This window comes from Vipera ursinii (assembly GCF_947247035.1).
Source record: "Vipera ursinii genome assembly, chromosome: 3".
Lineage (NCBI taxonomy): Eukaryota > Metazoa > Chordata > Lepidosauria > Squamata > Viperidae > Vipera > Vipera ursinii.
Genome location: NC_139516.1, coordinates 151085051 through 151106844, shown reverse-complemented (window position 1 = coordinate 151106844; position 21794 = coordinate 151085051). Strand labels below are relative to the sequence as shown.

Here is a 21794-nt window from a genome sequence, read left to right as displayed (position 1 = left end):
TCCCTACACAGTATCACAAAACTGACTCTGCTTCCTTCCACTCCAGATGATAGTATTTACAAAGCTGGAAAAAAGCGATCTGAAATGCGAGGGGCAGCAGAAATCCAGGAAGATGAAGACACTCAAACTGAGGTCCCAGTTGACCAGGTAATCTCAAAAGTTTGGATAAAAGGCAGTGGTTTAAATGTTTGCACTTTCACATTGGTATTGCATGCTTTGGATGTTTACTGATGTGACATTCTAGGAAGTTCTGGGAAAAAGATAATGAAACTAGTCTTCCCTAATGCAGGGATTGCAGAAGAGAAAATATAGCTTTTAAAAGAATCACTTTTTGATGCAGCATTAGAAGAAATCTGATTTTTTTTCCCTTTTGGCAGATTTATGTAGCAGAAGAGCAAGCAGAGCTGAGGGGCAAAGTTAAGTGCAACATCAGCTTAGAGTTATTACATTCCCACAAGTGGTCCATGCCTAGCCCCCCACCCCCCACCTTTGAATTCTGTTGACCCTTATCTGGCTCCAACTTAATGGATTTTCGTGATCCTTTACACTTAAATTAATGTTAAGTTGCAGCATAGAAGATTTATTTAAGTTGATGACGTGCTTAACTCTGTCCTCCAGCTCTGCCTGCTCTTCTCCTACAATTTATCAGCCTCCGAAGGTAACTTAGGCCTTCTTCTGGGTAGCTTTGGACAGTTTAAATTTGATTACTTGGTGGTTTTTTTTAAGGTACAGCAAGTTTGCAGAATTGAAAACTGAGCTTTCCCTCTTAAATCAGTAATAAGGCACTCTACATATCTTTTCAATATAAGAACGAATTAGCCACTACTGAAAAAGTCAGGATGTTTAGTTAGCAGTGTAAACTTTCAAAGATAGACAAGCAGATACCAATTTATTATGGCATCGGTGGGCAACTGGACATAAGATAGCAATAATGCCCACTATTGTTTTGAAAGATGGTCATATTTGCTAAGGATCAGAGTCATGTTGTTGGGGTGGATATGTTACCCCAATCAATCTCCTGCTAAACATATACATTTTGTCTTCTTCTGTTTGTTTATGACTTTTCCTATATATTTACTTTTGGCTGAAAATGAAATGTCATCTGCATATCTCAAAATATGTCCCTGCTTCCTGTTTTGATTCAACTGACATATCTTCCAATTTTGCTATATCTATAATATGTTTGTTATATATTTTAAACAGATATGTCTAGTTCACTATTTCCCTTCCCTATTCTGAACTACTCAGTATTCCCAAATTCATTTTATACTGTACATATTATATTGTTCTTTGTAAAAGTTCTTCAAAAAATAGGTGTTCTAGCAGATGGATTGTATATTCTGTATTCTAACATGAACTACACCAGGGGTGTCAAACTTGCAACGTCACGTGGCGTGTTGCGATGTATTGTGACTTTTTTCCCATTGCCGGCTTGACGCATCTAGCCTGCGGGCCAGCAGTTTGATACCCTCTGATCTACACAATCAGAAAACTAGTGTAGCTGACAAAACAAAGATAACATCTTTTTATTTTGTTCTCTTCATTATCCACCTTTGGTCTGAAACTTCACTGTTTGTTTGGTATTTCATTTTGTAAATTTGGTAGATTCTTTTTGTAAATATTTAAGCAAATGTCTGTGACATGAGGAATTAGTGCCGATTCAATAATTTGCTTTTTTTTCTTACATGCTTAGGTTTTCCATTTCTCCAGGCTTCAGAGCCTTGTTTCATATTTGTTGATATAGAATTTCTAACACTTTAACTGGCCCTTTGCCACTTTAAACAATTCAGTGGGTGTTTTCTTTTACTTGATAATTGATTTGACCTATTGTCTGACATTTCACAGTTCTAATGGAATTGATTTATGAATATATTCTTTCTCTGCAAATATTTATGTTATTTAATACCCTGTTGGTAAGGTCCTTCTGACATTTCTTAAGATTTTTTTTATACTTCTGTGATTACTGTTGAGTATTTTTGTGCTAGTTTTCCTTGATTGCTTTAATCTTCTTTTAAAAAAACCCTCTCGCTTCCCTTTTCTTTATATTCCACTATTTGTTGACATTTTTGACTGAATTTTTTTTCTTGATGTTGGAAATTCAGATTCAATTTTGGCAATTTAATACTATATCCTGCAATGTGCATACTGTAATGTTTTTACTTTTTATTTTCTGATGATTCTCTCTAGATTATTTCAATTAAAATTTTTTTCCTGTATTCATCAGCGACCAGCAGAAACTGTGGATGAGGAGGAAAATGAAGCACTAGAACATAAAGCATTAAACCAAAGAGAATATGCAACAATGAATGGAGAAAATGGGGAGGCTATTAATGGAATGGAGGAAGGCAAAGAGAAACAGAATGACCATTACGAAGATGAATTACAAGGGCAGAACCTTGACCAAACAGGACAAGAGTCTAATGACCACATGCATGGTAACACAAATGAAGAAAATGGTGAGGAAATGGATCCCAGTAGTCATCCAGAAGAAACAAAAGAAGGTATTGATGATCAGATCCAGGTAACATGTCTTTGTCTTTTATGTACCTGTGTGAACATGCTTCCATTGGTCTGCTATAGCAATAGGTTAGTCTGCAATCAATCTACATTATCCTTGGTGTTGCAGTTTTAGGGAAAACATTCTCATTGTGGATGATTCTACTGGTATTTTCATAGGGGATACTGAATCCAGTAGCAAAAGAATGTTGGATATTATCTGCAAAACACCTCTATGCATTCTGATCAAAGTTTTACACTAGAATGGATAACACTATCTTTCAAATAATGCACTTAATGCATTTGCTAAACTGAGTGTGTTTGCTTTATGCGAAACCATGGAAACATGCATCCACAAAAGTATTGATATTTGTGAAGCATCATGTACTTCATCTTTCAGAATGTCTGATACCAGTCAAAAGCAGATGCTGCTTAGTCACCATGATGGTTTTTCCCAGAATAATCTGTAGGAAGTTATGTTAAATAGGTTGTTAAGGAAGGATGAAGTTTTTTCCCCCCTAATCCTATAATTAACTTAATCCTCAGTTGTCCCGTTTCCTTTTATTTCTGCAAGATAACTAAGAATGCAAACCTATTCATTTTTACTGTTATTTTTGCTAGCAAGAAAAATTATTTTTCTGATCATCCATATATATATCGTGGATTAGTTGCTTTATCACTAGACACTGTGTTTGCTGTGATCTAATTAAGCTAATCCATACATGTAGAGAAGGGTTAGAACTTTGATAAGCAAAAGCAATTGGCATACTCAGTGATGACTTCCAACTTGCAGAATTCAGAGCTTTTTATCATTATGAATATTGCTTTATGATACAAATATGTTAAATTCAAATGTGTTTTTTTCTCTCTTCTAGGTTGATTCCAATTATGAAAAAGTCCCAGCTCCAAGAGTCACCATCACCAGTCCACAAGAAAGTGAGAAAAATGAACAAACCAATGACTATGCAGCAGTAGCATAGGGATATTTTAGAAGATGTATGTTCTCAGAAAATGAAGAATTTTATGTTTGAAACACAGGGCATCATCTTCTGCATGTGATTAATTTATAATATAATAATATGATGGAACTTTTTACCCACTAAGGCTTGACAAGAAAATAGTATTCAGACATACATCGTTAAAGGGATGTTAATTAAAAGGAAGCTTAAATTGTAAATGCTGACATGGGATACAAAATTTAAGGTAATATATTAATGAATAGGGTCATTATGGAAGATGAAATATTGAAACATTAGCCCTAGGTAAGTTCACAAGAAAGTGATTAAAAAAACAGGTGAGTGAGGTAAATCATATTTTTGTGTTTTTTAAAAAGACTAAACATTTTAAAGGTGATTTAATCTCTATTTATATAAGCTGCAGTGTATTTAAATAATTTACAATACTATTAGAGGTATGACTCTTTGTGATAAGGTGAACGTGGGTAGGAAATTTCAGTAGTGAAGACTACATTAGACTTGATCCATAACCTTAACCGAACTCTGCTACATTTAAGGGCTTTTCCTATTAGACTCATTTTATATTTACATGTGGATCTTCTCTCCCCACTGAAAGGAATGGGAAACCACTGCCTATATAGGATATATCGTATATTGATTGGAACCCTCATGCCTGGAATGAATTGCTGAATTGACAGAATGTGGTCACAAGACAGAGAATGTTTATTAGGTCAATTAACTATAGAAATCCCACTCCATGCACATTATTTGACATACCCTATATGCAGTTGCATTACAGTGAATTTTGATGGTTGGATCCAAACTGTTTTTTTTTTTGCAAGTAAACAGATTCATAAGTTCATCCAACATTATTTTTTTCTGTGCAGGTTATGCTAGTTTAAGTTTAAGATTCCTCCAAGTCAAAAGATTCCTCCAATCATTCCCACAAGGAACAATCTGAATAATCACGGCAAGTTCCTATATAAACTTACCATTTATGTCCACTTTTTTAAATCCAGGACACATAACCAATCACAATATTATGGCTTGGTAATTTTTTTTAAAAAAACCCATTATTTTAAAAATTAACTCCAACTTGCAAATCATGTTCCCTTTGACTTAAAGTTCGTTTCCTGAAAAACTGACATTTTCAAATACTGAAAAAAATATTGATGGTTTGTATATAGCTCCATTTATGCTGGATTCACAGACTCCGGAAAGAGGGTTAGTATTAAACTGTCATGGGAATTAATGCTCACTAGGGTCATATGTTTGTTTTATGTGAGATTTGTAACCTACTACTTCTAAATTTCCCTAATAGCCCTTGTTCAAGGCATTTTAATTATATAGGTTGAATCTTTATTTTAAGTTGATATGTTTAGCTTGTTCTTTATAAATAGTTGGACCCGGCTTAAAATATCTTGGGTTGCTAATACTTTGTTGTTATTGTTATATATGAATATCTGAACATGCTTTAACATGTAGTCCTGAGACTGACCTACAGACAACTAGTTTGATTTTTTGTCATTTTCCTATCTTGCCTATTCTAATAACAGTATCCATATTTATGCTATAGTTAGCCAATGGCATTAGCTAACTGTGCACACAGCATAGTTAGCTAATGCCATTTTAGTCAGAAGGAATGTAACTCAATTCAAAATGTGTCCCTTCCAGTTCAATGAGTGTTCCTAGAAATTAATGTATCTCTAAACTGATGTGACACTGAAGAAGTGCTGTCTGTAGATCCTCAACCCTCTGTTTTCAGCGATAGAAGTAATAGATATTGTTTTGTGGCCACCGAACACATTTATTCATTATATACTGATGTTTCAAACATGGTTAATTGACCTTTGAAAATAATTCTTCTCCTGTCAGATTCTGGATTTATTTCGGTACTGATTTTAAAACTGCTTTGGTTGTTTGTACATAGGAGGGTTAAATGGATGCAACTTATTAAAACATCAATATTTTTAAAAATATATTTTAAAGAAAATATACTTTTGGAAGCATATATATATTTATATAAATAAATACTATATTGTAAGATTTGTCAAACATGTTTAATGAAAACATTAAAAATAAAATTATATGCCCAGATTCTAGTTGATGCCTTTTTCTAGTATGTCTGGTAGTTTCCTTTTCCAGAGGAATTTCAAATGTGATGATTAATTGAAAAGAAAGATTTAGTAACCGTAATCATTTTTGTCCTGCAAAATGGTATAATTAGTTAAATAATAAAGGAAAAATATTTGCTACAAGAAACAAGGTGAACCTTTCACTGTAAAAGTAAAGGTAAAGGTTCCCCTGCACATGCGTGCTAGTCGTTTCCGACTCTAGGGGCTGGTGCTCATCTCCATTTCAAAGCCGAAGAGCCAGCGCTTTTCCGAGGACATCTCCGTGGTCATGTGGCCGGCATGACTAGACGCCAGAGGTGCACGGAACGCTGTTACCTTCCCACCGTAGTGGTCCCTATTTTTCTACTTGCATTTTTTAATGTGCTTTCGAACTGCTAGGTTGGCAGAAGCTGGGATGAGTAACAGGCACTCACTCTGTTACACGGCACTTGGGATTCGACCCGCCAAACTGCCGACTTTCTGATCGACAAGCTCAGCGTCCTAACCCACTGAGCCACCGCGTCCCTTACCTTTCACTAGATTAGCTTATTAAATACTACTTTTTCGTGGAATAATAACCATCTACAGGTACCGGAGTCTGTACCTGTATTTATTTATAAAGCCTTTAAACCGTCTCAGTATTAAAATTGGTGGTTCACAAAGAATAACAGCAACAAGCCAACGCAACAATAGATATAATAATATCAAAATTACATTAATAATATAATAATTATAAATCAAGATATCTGCCATTAATTATTCCTGTCAGTCCCAAAGGTCTTCTGGAACAATCATGTTTTTCGATAGTTTTCTAAAAGGCAAGCTATTCCCCAGAAGGAGAGCTCCACCTGGAGTTCCTGTCTTTGGGTTCCCTTCTGCCATATGTTTCAGTAGGGCTGGGAAGACAGAAGGTAGTTTCATAGATACCCAGATGCCTGAGACATTTGGGCCTTTATATAAACAGTACATTGAACTATATTTAGAAACAAACTGTTATCTTATGCAGTTACCAAAGCAATCGTTTTACCTCACAGTAAGGAAACTGGGCCCTAAGTGTACAGGTCACTGCAATCTGCATCATTTGAAGTTTCTGAATGCAGATTAAAATTGTAATACTAGCCCTTCATTGCAGCTATCCCAATAAGTGAAGGGTGAAACAGAGCTGGACCTTGGCTCCCCCTTCAAAAACTGCAGTGTCTAAACTCTATAATAGCAGCCCTAACTAAAAGAGAATTTCATCTCCTCCCCCACCTCCACCTGCCAATTCAAAGATGGACATCGTGCTCTGCTGCTTTATGCAGACAATGCCGCCATCTTTTCACTTCCTCAGGTTACCCTTAGAAGTCTGGGTCTTGGTGGACTTTTGTAAGGAGAAAAAGCTCACAATTAACTACCCTAAAACCCCAAAATCAAGATATTCTCAAGGGGACTTAGATGCTGAAAAGATTGATGGCACACTGATAACAACACGTTCCTGCCTTTCATTATCTTGGTGTTGCATTCCAAGCCTCTGGAGCCTGGTGGAAACAAAGTTGTCTCTGACGAAGCTAATAACAGCACCAAGGCAATATTCGGCTGGCTTTTTCCTCACTCTATGGGCAACAAGGATACTGTTTAAAGCCAAACCTAGTTTGGAGATGCTTTACAGTTTACAAGTCTGCATCTATAGTACCTTTAAATGCCTAGAGATTGTCCACTCACAAGCTTTTGTGTACTGCTTTCAGATCCCATGTTCTGACTTAAATGCTCTGGTTTGTGTGATATCAGGAATGGTTCTCCTCGAGGAAAGACTACTCATTTGTCACCTGTCATAGTTCTTAAAAGTTTACTAACTGTTCACTGACCCCCTTAATTTTAACAACTCTGCTTCATAACAGAAGACAACTCTTTTGAACAACTTGTTTTTCTGTGTTTCTGTGGTCCCTGTCCTCCCAGCTTCTGTTGTCTTTAAGTTTAGAGAAAACCCAATACAGAAATTCTCCAGTATGTTTATGGTACAGCATGGCAGATGGATTTAAAGATTATGGGCAATTCTTACAGGCAAGTGCTACACCTGACCCACTTGCTCCTGTTAAGGATTTATTCCGTCTTACATCTGTTTCACATCACAGAACATCTTGCCTCGTCCATTTCCACATATTCCCTATAGAATAGATGCCAGAAAATCCTTGTAGAGATACTCTGAGCTTGTGATTTTACATAAACCTGAAAACCTTGCCCTTTTTCGTGTCTTCTATAACACCATTCATTCTACCTTCGTAACATCCCTCATTCATAAAACTCCTATCTCATTCACAGGTAGAGGTTGTATACCAACCTCTGGCAGTATCAAAACTCACTTACAAAAACTGGTTAAGTTCTTATATATCCTGTTTCTCTTTTTTAGGCTTTTCTTCTGTTTTAGTCTTTACCTGTATTGTAGTTTCATTGTACTTTACAGGTAGCCCTAGACTTATAATAGTTTGTTCAGTGTCCGTCCAAAGTTACAACGGCACTGAAAAAAGTGACATATTTTTTATTACCCATAATCATCATGTTACCAAAGTTCAGACGCTTGGCAACTGGTTCATAGTTATGACCATTGCAGGGTCCCAAAGTCATGTGATCCCCTTTTGCAACCTTCTGACAAGCAAAGTCAGTGGGAAAGCCAGATTTACTTAACAACTGGGTTACTATCTTATCAAAATGCAATGATTCACTTAACAACTGTGGCAAGAAAGGTCTAAAATGGCCCAAAACTCGCTTAACAAATGTCTCACTTGACAACAAAAATGTATTGTCTACCTGTATTGTCTTTTAATTCCCTCTTTTAACCTGATGGTCATTGATTGCATTTTATTTTATTGCTAAATAAACCCTAACCAGTCCAAGATATTATTCTGTTTCCAATTCAAATTGGTAACTGAATGATACATCAGCTCTGATAATAGTACAACATCTTCAGTGCACAGGAGGGCAACTCCCCCCCCGCAAACCCTCATGTATGAGTGATGCACAGCAGCCCCTCACAGCTTTATTCTTGAAGTGATGATGTTACCTAGTTTGGGTAATGAAAAGTCTGCAAGAAAACTACCAAGCTCAGAGAACACCAAGGACCCCTCATTTCAAACCTGAGCAACAAATATACTCCTTTATTAGAATTCTGTTCTTCATCACCCAGCATAAGCTGTCTGAAATGTCTTAACTTACTGTGGCTAATAGTAACACTGATTGTGTTACTTACATTTACCTCATGAAAGAAGGCGAATATATGCGTCCCAGGATAATGATGCAGGATCCAATCTGGGTCGGTCACCAGGACCAGAAGCTTTGTCTTCTGAGCTTTCGGACTTGTGATGGAGCCCATCCTCAGGGAACGTCTCTCTAGCAGAGTGTGTCTCTAGCACAAGTCCGAAAGCTCGGAAGACAAAGCTGTTGGTTCCTGTGACCGAACCAGATTGGATCCTGTTACATTTACCTGTTAATTAATGTGACTTTTTAACTTTTGAACAATGTACAGAGATAGACAACATACTGCATGCGGTCTGCCCATGCTAACTCCTGCCTGGAGTCAGCTAATATTATGTGACATTGGGTGACTGTTTTCAGATTGTTAACCCAAGTGACAGGAAGGCCTGCTTTTGTCCCTTCCATTTCCCATCAACTAGAGTGTGGATGTTAAGAGACCCTCTGGCTAATGGGGTCGCTATCCACATTCACATCTGTCTCCCTGTGATATGTAAGTCATGCATATGTAGACAAGAAGAGCTAAGGTAGCCTTTCTGTCTCCGTCTCTATTTTATCTCACTATGAGACATTACCTCAGGCTCTTTCTTCTCAGTAGGGTGTTGATAATTCATGTAAGTCAAGCTGGGAAGAAGACCACTGTAAAAGATGGACTAAAGGGGACTAAGAAGTCACAGGGTTGAACTACCTTCCTAGTAATTCTATCAATTGTATCCATACTGGATACTGGTTCTATCATAGTTCTATCATACTGGACTGGTCCTATCATAGTTAGTGTGTCATGAAGGAGAACAAATTATTAATAAATTAAAATTGTATCATTAGTATTATATCAGGATAGATAAACATCCCTTGGACAAGGGATTCAGAGGCTGCAATGAATTAGCTGGCCTTGATTACTACGTTCTTTGACTTGAGGGAAATACAACCTCAGGCAGCTAAATCTGTTGGCAAACTCTGTCCTATTTCTGTTGTCTAAGAATGAATTTTCCTAAAAGCAGCTTGTCAGACAGTTGAAGTCCTTCTTCACCATCTGCCAATTGCTGAGGTCAGTTTTTTCTATGGCTCGCTTATGACATTTTGGGCCCAACTTCTTTCTTTTATTTTGGCCATACATTTGAATCTAGTATTTACTGCATCTGGTTTAAATGATGTTTTAATCTATTTGCCTATTCGTATTTTTATGCGTTTCTCTCAATGCACTAATTCTCTCAATGCAAATATATCCAATGCCTTTCAGAAACGGGATAGCAAATTTGTTAAATAACAAATGCCTTTATGAATGGATCAGACAAATGGAACAATAAAACAATGCGATATTATCGATTTTGTTTAGTTCAGCTTTTAATTTATAAACAGGGATATATTTTTTGGCTTTGACTTATGATGCTGTTTAATATTGCCACAGATAGCCCTTATTTAGTGATCATCATTGGGACCAGGAACTCAGTCATTAAGGAAAGCAGTCGCTAAGTGAAGCTGCAATTATGTTTATGATCTTATTTCAGCTTCCCTTTGCTTGTAAAGGTAAAAAATGTGAGGACTGATCATAAAGTTATTTTCTCATACCATAGTAACTGTGAAGAGTCTCTAAACAAGGCAGTCACTAAACAAGGACTACCCATATATATACAGACGCTATTACAAAAAATAAGTTATGATAATTAAGAAAATGGCAATCAAATTTTTATGTTCCCCACCCTTTTTTTTTTTTACAAAATACTGTAAAGATGAAATGCATCAGGCTACCAAATAATGTTTGTGATGCTATCAAAACCAATTTGGAGCTACTGCACAAAATCATAATGGAAACTTTTCTATTGCCACATACCTGAAGAAGAGAGCAGAGATGTTCCCATCCTTCAGCTCATGCTATGGGAATAATTTTTTTTTTGAAAAAAACACAACAACAACAAGGAGAAGAGGCTGGTCATCAAGAAATGAAAGAAATGGCCTAAACTGAGAGTGCATTCATTAACATGAAGTAAAAAGCAGTGATTGCTAATCAAGCTATGCTACTATAAATTAGAGCTCAGCATAAATTGCACGAGCTATTTGTCTTCTGCTCTCTGTGTTTGTGGGATTTCAAAATCCAGAAACAACGGTTGGAGTTGTTTGGTAGAGAACTGATAGGATTGGTTGAATGCTACGGTGCAACAAGGGGAATTTATATTATATGGTAATATGGATTGTGATTCAGCCAGGTTGCCCTTAAGAGGTAGTAGCATTTTCTTTCTTGCCATCTTGTTCTGCTCAAGGTTATTTGCCTCTTATTGTGTGGGTCAACAATACTCATGCTTTCCCCTCAAGTTGTTCCTTTTTTTATTATTTCTGCATCTGCAGTCATAATGATGAGATCGGATGTACGTTGACTTGCAAAGCTCTCTAGGAAAGGACTTTAGTGCAAAATATTGTATTGGTCCTTTGATAGAAAGAATCAAGATAAATGCTATTATGGGGTAAAATTCTAACATTACTATTTTTTATTTCTGTGTAATCTAATTAAGGGTGAAACATTTTCATGTTAGGGAGGAAAGTAATAATATGAGAAAACACTTTGCTTCTGAAACTATGCTACTGAAACAAGTTAAAATAGGTTATTTTGTTTCTAAAAAAGACTTAATAATTTAGTCCTAGTGACCAAAAGGCAACTTTGTGCCTTAAGTATCTATAAAAGTGGTTTATGCTTGCTCCCACAGCTATGGACATTGAAGAAGGTCAAAAGCTGATTGCCCAAGTTTTAGAATTTGTATTGACCAAATATGCCAAAACATTGAAATTCTAGAGGGCTTTTCATTCATGTCAACTTTGCTGTTTGATAACACATCTGCCCTTTTCTGAACAATACTCTTCTTGACAGCTTTAGGGTTTTTTTCTCCTAGAAATTCATGTAAATTATTTTTTCAATCTAACTTCAAGACACTATGCTATCAAAATGCAACTGAAAAATATGGTGACTATCTCAGATGTCACTATGAATGTCCTTCATGGAACTCCACCGGGAGACTCAAAATGTCACATTTCTGTTCTTCCCAGTCTTTAATCAAAGTTCCATTGGAAAGGCCACAGAGCCCTATCTTCCTATTGCCCTTATGTTGCCTTCTTGACAGAAGTGAGGAAAAACTACAGTGAATAAGACATCCATGAAAACAGCAAGATCAGACTTACAGTTAAGGTTTGCTATAATGGCTCTAAAGTACATCCTAAGAAAAGAGTGATAGAATCATTTTATAGAATTACCTCTTGAGGAATTACTGAATTACTTCTTGAAGTATTTCAAAAATTACCAAAATTCTTACCCAGTTATTTTTCTGTCTCACATATTTCAGATACCTTGTCTTAATAATAGCTGCAGTCTCTCCTCCCATAAGATTGACTGCTGTGATTAACTTTTTAATGCAGAAAAGGATGTTGTGGGGCAGTGGAGTGCGTAACATTTCCCATGACGTTTGTAGCTGAGGGCATTTTCCCATGATACCTTTCTATTTGCCAGCCCCTCTAAATACTTTGAAGTGGGCTGCACGATTGTCATCACTACTGCTCATGCAAACTAATCCAGGAGAGAACCAACTAGAACTAAGGAAAACTTTTCTGACAGTGGAATGATTTGCCCCCAAAAGTTGTGAATGCTCCAACATTGGAGGTTTACAAGAGTTTGGACAACCATTTGTCTGAAACTGTGTAGTTTACTGCTTGAGCAGGGGGGGTTGGACTAGAGGACCTCCAAGGTACCTTCCAACTCTGTTATTCTGTTATTTGGGAATGACCTTGGCAGGGAGAAGAGCCACAGATTGAACAACTGTCCTGTAAAAGGAATCTCAGTCCACAGGGAGGAGGAGGGGGCATAGGAAGCATTTCAGAAGGAATCTGTTGTGTATGTAGGATGCTTGGCTGGCACAGCCAACCTAACATCACTGGCATCACTCAGGTGATGTGATTGGTAAACCTGTCTGGCAGGAAATATACTACACTGGGTTGGGTGTTACCTGGCCGGCGGGAAAACAGAGCAATCGGGTTGGTCAGCTCGTCGGGCATCAGTAGTATATAAGGGATTGACGAGGGTAGGACTGTGCTTCCATTATGTGATCAATAAAAGGAACAGTTCGTGTACCCTGTCTCATTCTTGTGTCCATGTGGCCGCACACTTTACAACAGAATCCTCCCTAGTTTTTCAGAGAATAAAAGGAGAGGAAGGAAAAAAAATACAGTCTTGCAAGTGTTTATGTAACCCTACATTAAAGATAAGAGTTAGTGTCATAATTGTGCTTCTTATCTTTCTACCTCAGTCTAATGAAGCTCCATGAAGTGCTCCTTTCAGCTAATTGGTGACAGAATACAAAACCTATGGTTAGGGTTCCATGTCTGAGCTATGGCAGTTCCTAAAATAACAAAATCTCTCAGGCTTGTGTTTTCAGTATATGCTGTGTGTATTTGTCTAGCTGTTTTGCAAACAACAACAATAACCTTCTTAAAGGTTTCTTAGGTTAAACTTTGCAGCCAGGTCATGGCTGTCCCAAAGGTGCTTTTTCCAAAAGGCAACTGGATTTTCTTGGTTTTTTTCTTTGAAAACTTTTCACTTCTCATCCAACAAGCTATTTCAATTTTATTGTAGAACTGAAGTCCAATTGCCATTTCCCCCCAAAGCTGCTTCTGAGACATCACTGTAAAACTGTGTGTTTCCTTTCCCCAACTTCCATAAAATAAAGTTGACAAATTACTCTGAATCATAGCATTGTTTATTTAATGTATAGCTTAATGTGTTTTGTGAATCCAAACAACTGTAACTTGCTTAATAAACTAAGGTTAAACATACAATGTGTGAACCCAGTCAGTAACTCCTAGGTGACACTGTGAACATTGAATAGTTATAAATCAATCAATCAATCAATCAATCAATCAATCAATCCCTCATCAAGAAAGCTAGTTCTCAATAATTTTATTAGTCCATTGGAAAAAATATACGGAATTGTAGGGGAACACATGTTGTCAAATAATACAAAGTTCACATTTTTACATAGGTTTTTTTTTAGTTCCATTGATTAAAGTGTTGAGAGTAACTGTCCCTTGAGACAGGTGCGATTTATATTTTTAATGACAAGGTAAAACAGTAAGTAAGCATTTTCACAACTGTTCTCTGCTTAAGGAAAAGCTTGCTTTCTTAATCAGAAATGTAATATCTGGTACTTCAACTCAAGATCCAACAGATTCAAGGAAAGATGGAAGAATATCCCAGACATCAAACTAAATGTGATACTTCCTGACATTTTCCCTACAACAGTCCTGCTGAAATTAATAACAAATCACGGATAGGGATGTTGTTGTTGGTTGATGGTGGTTCACAAATGGAGTAGGCCAATCTTGCTCTGGCTTTCTCTCTCTGTATATGCAGGTATGTATGTATGTATGTATGTATGTATGTGACATTCTTCTTTACTCCCTCTTTTACTGCTTTGGATGTCGAGGGAGATACAAAGTTCTGGTTCTTGCTCCTCTGGTTATTTGATGCTGTTGTAGTATGTCTTTGATGACTGTGACATTAAAAGGAAGAATTTCCATATGCCTATGTACAGTATAAGAGCTCTATGTACACATCCAAATGCCTGGGATGAAATTTTTTTATTGCCCTTGCCTTGTTCTAGTAAAACTGTGCACCCTGTCTAGCATAACCAGACCATTTTTTCTTTTCTTCATAAGGGCTCAAGGCCAGACTTGCCACTGAGTTAATTAACTCTGTATTCTTTTCCATGCTAAACACTGGGCACCTTTCATAATAGCCTTGGTGGATGTTAATACAAATGGAGAGTTAAAAAAATAAAGATATATGTTGGCTGAGGGATTGAGAATGACCCCAGAAGAAATCGGTTTGATGCAGCCTTTCTTTCAACGATTAAAAACATTGTAATCTCTTTAAAAAGATGAGCTTTTGATAAATATGATAAAATTACTGGCCTTCAATATTATATATTTTGACTTAAAAGTCGCACTGTCATTTGCTACTGTTGTTATATAGAATGGTTGGGAATGAATTTGCATGGTGAAGAAAGAGCGGGCTGCACTGTGCAAGAGGAAGTGACTGTGGTTTTCTGGTTTGGGGAGTGAGTTTTTCTATGTCTTTAAAACAGTATTAAGCCTCTCTGAGATACAAAACACAAGCAAATTGTGTTCCCTTCTCAAAAGAGTGGCAAGCTGAAAAACCACAATTGCAATAGGAAGAGGCTTTGAAGGCCAAAGATAAAGGGGTTTAAATTTCTAAATTTAGAATGGATAGAAAGCTTTGGGTATTAAAAAAAATAGAATCACATGCATATGATGGCTTTTTTTTAAAAAAAATGTTTGCACAAGGTGTGCTTCTGCTTGCACTCCAGGAGAATAAACATGTCTAATAGAAACAGAAATTGCCTGCTTTCTACTGTCTGGTACACACACACACACACAGAGTTTTTGTGGGACTCTGACAGTTCTTTTTGAACAGGACACGATTCAAATTGTTCACACTAAACAGACAGACATATTCATTATTTAAAAGGAATAAAATATGTAACAAGGAAGAGATAAGTGGAGAAGAATGAACCATGTTCTGGAAGGGGAGAACAAAAAAAACAACCCTTCACAACATACACAACAACGCTGTATTGAAACCAGTGATAGCTGAACCTTCACTTCCTTATCGTTCCTGTAGTTCCTATCAAAATAGGTTTTTTTTTCACCCCCTGCCTGCCTCTTTTCCTGCTGAGTGCAGAACTGCCGCACTGCAAACCCAGGTTGAAGTGCTAATCAAGGCAACCTTTTCAAATTCACAAGAAGGGTGTGTTAGGATAGAGAGAAGAGGAATCAGGTCTCAGATAAGGGCTGGATATTTTGAACTTTAGACAACGTAACGGGTATCTTGGATTCTCCAGGCGCTGGGGCTTTTGTGACTGGGTATGTTTGGGCTTTCATATCTGCTATTCTCTCTTTAAATTTCTGTTGCAGGTACTTTTCTTCTTTGGAATAGCTTTTTGCAAATGCAGACATAAGTAAACAGGCTGCCATCGTGGTCCCTCCAATGCAAAATAATATTGCTCCTGCCAACTTGCACACATCAAGGGCTCTGTTAAATTGGACAGCATGGGTATCCACTACCACAAAATCTTCTACTCCAAGGGCTTCAATTTTGGGGGTTACCAGAAACCCTACTACAAGAACTATGATCCCTGTCAGCATAAACATTGTCCCCGAGATGAGTCCAACCTGAAAAATAGAGAGAGTTCAGAAATCAACAAGGCAATTTTCTATTCTAATGGCTTTTGCTTTGTGGCTATAGTCTTAGATGTTAAACATACCTAATGTGTCACTGGTATTTATAGTCACTTCTATGAAACTTAAGTTGCTTAAGGCTTTCATCCTGTTGACGGATGAATCTGTTCTCTTGTGGAAAAGTTTGGAGTTTTGCTGGCCTTTGAGATAAGGCTGAAAACAGGAAATAAAGATTTGCCCCATGTTTGGGGCCTAGCAAGGTAATCTAAGAGTTAACATATGACACATATTTCTCCCCTTGCAAAAAGGCTAACAAAGCGAGAGAGAACCTGTGGCTCAAGAAGTAAAAACACTGCCTAACGTGCAAGCAGCCCAGGTCCGAATCTCAGAAGGGTATGACTGACTGATGAGGACTAATGAGTCCAAAATGCATATCAGCCTCCCTAAATTCTTTGTTAGTAATTTACACACACACATGTGTATGTGTGTGTGTGTGTGTGTGTGTATGAGCTTTTGATTTAATAAAAATTATCCTTCCTGTAAACATTTGCATTTCTAATTTGAATGCTGTATTTTCCTTTTATTACTATCCCAATAATGGAATTTGGGACAATTTATTCTGAAAGAAAAAGGGCTGCTTTTTGGTTCAATATTCATTTTGAACATCTGATCTTTTTTATATTCCAGAACAGATTCCTGTACCTTGAAGGGGGAATAGTTTAGAACAGAGGTCCCCAAACCTTTGGGCACCAGGGACCGGTTACATGGAGAGAGGTTTTTCTGTGGACAGGAGAGTGTGTGGTTTTATGTGCTGCCTGCATCCCGGGATGGGGCTTTGCTTGTTTGTGCGGACCGGTTGCTGGCATGCCGCGGATCGGTACCGGTCCACAGATCGGGGGTTGGGGACCCCTGGTTTAGAATATAGTGAGTTTAATGAAGATAGCTTGTATCTACCATTTGGCCTAACATGCCACATCAAAGCCTTCCAGTTTTCTGCTTTCAAAATAGAAGGAGATGGACAGTTGAGAATAAATACATTGTGTATTTACTGATTTATTAAATAAACACCCCACCTTTCCATTGAAGTTATTAACAACCAAGTTATAATAGAAAAGCTAAAAACTCATCAGTCATTAGTGACGATGGGTTGTGAGGTTTTTGGAGTCAAGACTCCACAGATCTGCTGCAAGACGATTATTGGGTAGGAGCTGTACCTTCCAAAATGTAGAGCTCCACTTGTTGGGTGACCTCTGGATCTGAAAATCATCATCATACTCCCAAATGGATCCTGTGCAGTCTTCATAAAACTGGTGCAGGTAAGAGCGAACTCCATAGCGCTGGTAACCACCTTCAGTGGAACCCTGATGTCCTTGCTTTGATGCATAAATGTCAGCATATGCACTCATCCTTCCCACCTGCAATGAGACAGAATGGACACTGGGATCCCACAGAGCTAGAATCGGGTTGGGCTAATCATCAACATGATCTCTAAAAAGTTGAAAAACCTCACCAGAGAAATTTTCCAATGAAATATATTTAGTGTTAGATATTTAGATAAGACTCCTGCGAGTCCCTTGGACTGCAAGGTGATCAAACCGGTCAGTCCTAGAGGAGATCAACCCTGACTGCTCTTTAGAAGGCCAGATCCTGAAGCTAAAACTCAAATACTTTGGCCACCTAATGAGAAGGAAGGACTCACTGGAGAAGAGCCTAATGCTGGGAAAGATTGAGGGGACGACAAAGAATGAGGTGGCTGGATGGAGTCACTGAAGCAGTAGGCGTGAGCTTAAATGGACTCCAGCAGATGGTAGAGGACAGAAAGGCCTGGAGGAACATTGTCCATAGGGTCGCAATGAGTCGGACACGACTTTGCAGCTAACAACAACATTTAGATTAGAATAGCTGGTTCTTAAAATAACACCAACACATGCTTATGGGTTCTTTCAGACCTCTTATTTTCTAGATGACTGGGTCAATAATTTAGAGAGGACCTGTTAAAAGTCCACTCCCCCATCAACACTTTATGAGGTTTGTGGATTATGGGTTGGGTGACAGGCCTTCTCCTATAAAATATGCACAGCCTCAATCAAAGCCTCAAACCAATCAATTAAATCGTGGTATTGTTTTAGCAAGATTATAGTGCCTAAGGATTCTGAGTAGAGACATTCATGTTCTTTATTTTTTATTTTATCATTTTTATCATTTTTTATTATTGGGGTTTTATGATTATGTATTTTTTATTTTATTGCATTTCTTTACACCACCCAGAGTCCTCTGGGTTTAGAGCAGGTGATCAATATTAGCTAAACCATTTAGCAGACATAGTTTGCTTGGTATATTGTCCTAAACATAATTTCCAAAACTATAAAGTATAGTTTGTTAAATTGGCATGGTTAACATAACATGCTATAAACTGTGGCTTAGAGAGCAGTATAGTTCACTTTTGTCCACACATTAAGCAAAACGAAACTATATCTTAGACCCACTTAGTAAATCCGACAGTATTGACCATTACTGACTTATATTTCTTCAATATAAGAAAGCTTTTCATGTTGCTATAGTCACTGAAAAAAATGTCTGTATCATTCATAGTTTTTCTGTACTGGCATACCAAACCAATGTGCAGGAAAAATGCTTGCAAACTTTTCTCAGGTCATACTGTATACTCAATCCATAAGATTCTTTATTGTTAATAAATATAGCATCTAAGACTCTTAAATTTTAAATCCATTCATATTTATAAATAACTAGAATATGATTTCAGGCAAAACCCAAAAGTCATATGGTTGAGATTATTGCAGGCCTAATGGAGCTGTGAATATAGTCAAGCACTGAATCATGAAAATGAGTTTAATCGGAAGAATGTTAAAAAAAAGTGTGAAGTGTGAAGATCAACAGAATCTGAAGTGAATCACTGCACTTCCTACCTAAAACTGGATGTGATTTCCTTTTATAGAACTCCCTGAAACATTTTGATTGAAACGTCTCACTACTCTTGTTTTTAAGTTTATTCTTATAATGAGTTCAGATATTACACCCCTTTTCAATTAGGCAATTAGAACAATTTGCTGCAAAACAATTTGCTGCTCAGATAAATTGTGAAGGGGAAGAACACCAACCTTCATATTTAAATTATATGAAAATCAGAAGGCAATCAGTTTCAAATGACAAAACCTTGCATAGATCCTGATATTTTCATCACTATGACAACCATCCTCAAATTCAACAGATTATATCAAGGTTTGGGGTAAATGTGCACTGTATTGTTTCAACCTCTTATGAGTTATGTTTTGTTAACGAGCATAGGACAGCAATTTTGTATAAAATTGTCTTTTTTGGCTGTAACAGATTGATTCCTTTTTTTTAATGTGCAAACGCTTTTTTCAATAGCTTGAATTTAAAACCTCCAGAGAATTTCAAAGTCCATAATATTGGTTGTTAATGTTATTCAAGTCTTTTAAAAACAGTATTGGTAAATATTTGCTCTGATGTTCTATTACTTTCTTTTATCATGAACTGTCCTTTGAATGGGCAATTTATGACTCAATATTGTATGTGGAGTTATTTGTGAGGATGGCTTGTTGCATCAGGGCAAGGAAAGAGCATGTATAATATATTTGATGGACATGCCAACTTGAATCACTCTTGCATTGGAATTATGAGTCCGTAGCCACAGTATTTATTGTAGAGACAAACTCTTGTAGTTGTGGGGGGAATAATATGTTTGTGGCTTCTTTTTTGGAGTAGCAATAGCAATAGAAAAGCTGTATCACATGTGAAGAAATTACTGCATTGGCAAAGAATTCTGAAATATATTGAACTCAAACCAGAAACTTGGACAGAGAGATACAATTGCTTGTCCAACTTTAGTTCTACCCAATTGAATTACAGCCAACAAGTCCTTTGAATATGCATAAGCCGTCTGTCTTTATAGCACTTGGTTCTTCACAAAAGATTGGACTGAATGATGATTTTGGGGGCAAGAGAGTTAATTGCCTGACAACTGCATTTTCCTTTTAAATTTTCCCACACCACTTTCTCTGCTTTACTTTTTAGCTGGTTTTAGCAACCACATGGTGTTTAACATTTGTTATTGTTGTACTTTAAATAATTCAATTATTTCTTCTTCTTCTTAATTCAATTATTTCTTCTTGTGAGACATCCATTCTGTAATAAGTTGGCCTCTAAATACTGTTAATAATTGTACTGTCAGCCTATAAATACTGTTAATACTGTTAGGTTAATAAGGCTAATAATAACAAAGACTAATCTTAAAACTTACCATGTGGCATAAACTTTATTATTTGCACAATTATCTACTGCGGAAGATAATATCTCAGTGATGTTAAATTTAAAGCACTGACCTATGACCCTGCTTTTATCGCAACAGATAACCTGGCTACCCTTTAGGAAATGATATTTGCAGTTCATTGAAAGTTGATTTAGCTATCATAGAATTACACTTGAAGTAGTGATATATCAAAACCTTTCCACTGGCAACTGGGCTCACTGCAATCTGCTCTGGCAAATGTGATAAAGCAATCAATAACCCACACAAATGTTATCAACTTCATCCATAGGCTGATGAAGCCCTTGCTGTGTATTTAACCCATTTGTGCACACTTTAGCAACAGTCTATTCAGTCTGACAAAGTTCACACACTACTACGGCTGTGGTTGGTAACATCATCTTTTGTTAGTGTTAATTTTGCTGTCTATAGGACAGTTGGAATTTCTTTAGACTCTAGACTTCCTAATTGGAGAGAAAGCAGTTAATTCAAAAGATCGCACAATCGTTCTAATGTAGCATCCTATCTCTCGCTAATCTTCGATTTCCTTTTCTCCCTCCACCAATGAGAAAGAAATATCAATGAGAACAATAATATATCTCTTTATAATACTGCACACATTATCAATCTAATTCATTCTGAATCAAAGTCAGTGATCATGGCCACTGAACAATGTCCCATATTTATCTGGTGGACATTTCTTGGAGGCAGTCAAACTCATATAGCATTATTTATATGCACTACTGGCGATATAAATCATCCTTAACAATAGGTGTATTCCAGTCCATCCAGTATGTAACTTTGGGAAGGAAGCAATTCATGGCTCATTTATCAGTGACAGATTCAGTGAGGTATTCTGTCAAAACTTGCTTATTAAAAATGATGTGGAAACTCATTTCCCACTTGGATTTTGGCTAAGCAATAGCATCCATCTACTACCAACTCTCACAGATGTTGAATGTATTCAATTTTTGATGTGATCTATTGGTCCAATTGGTATTTCATGTAAAGCAAAGTTCAACTTGGTATGCTTCATAATTCATTGCTGAGGAACTTTGGATTCTCTCTCAGTCAAATTTACTTCACAGGATTATTGTTGTGGGAAAAATAGGAGGAGGAAGGAGTATTAGGTATGTATATTGTAAAAATAATAAAGGGTGGATTAAAAAAATCTAAATAAGTAAAAATATATATTGAGTAATTGTATTGGGGAAATCATACAGGTATTTTAATTTTAGTTCATCTAAAATTACAGAAATTACATAAGACTAAAAATTAAAATGGTAGACAATGAATGCAACACTTGCAGTAAACACTGGAGGGATATTGAATAAAAGCAGCTCTTCCAACATTATAAAATTATAAATCAATAGGCACAGGGCTCTCCAAACTTGGCAACTTTTTGTGGAATGCGGCCGCGAGAGTTGTCTTGGGAGTTTCCCGGTATTCCCATGTTACACCTTTGCTCCGCGAGCTGCA

General features: G+C 36.9%; 2 protein-coding genes across 2 annotated transcripts in view; one reads left to right on the top strand and one right to left on the bottom strand.

The window, feature by feature from the left end:
- Positions 1-3476, top strand: part of DCDC2 (doublecortin domain containing 2) — a gene marked incomplete at both ends in the record, with an annotated part of 41467 nt that extends 37991 nt beyond the window's left edge. Inside the window, 3 exons of the mRNA XM_083357382.1 lie at positions 47-147; positions 2225-2521; positions 3372-3476. Coding sequence (XP_083213508.1) covers positions 47-147; positions 2225-2521; positions 3372-3476 — 503 coding nt within the window. The remainder of the gene's footprint in view (positions 1-46; positions 148-2224; positions 2522-3371) is intronic.
- Positions 3477-15622: 12146 nt separating this feature from the next.
- Positions 15623-17433, bottom strand: NRSN1 (neurensin 1; the record flags this gene model as incomplete). Its single annotated transcript, XM_083359509.1, has 2 exons — positions 15623-16021; positions 17242-17433. 2 exons carry the CDS (start codon positions 17431-17433, stop codon positions 15623-15625), a joined length of 591 nt encoding a protein of 196 aa, XP_083215635.1.
- Between the last annotated feature and the right edge of the window lie 4361 nt (positions 17434-21794).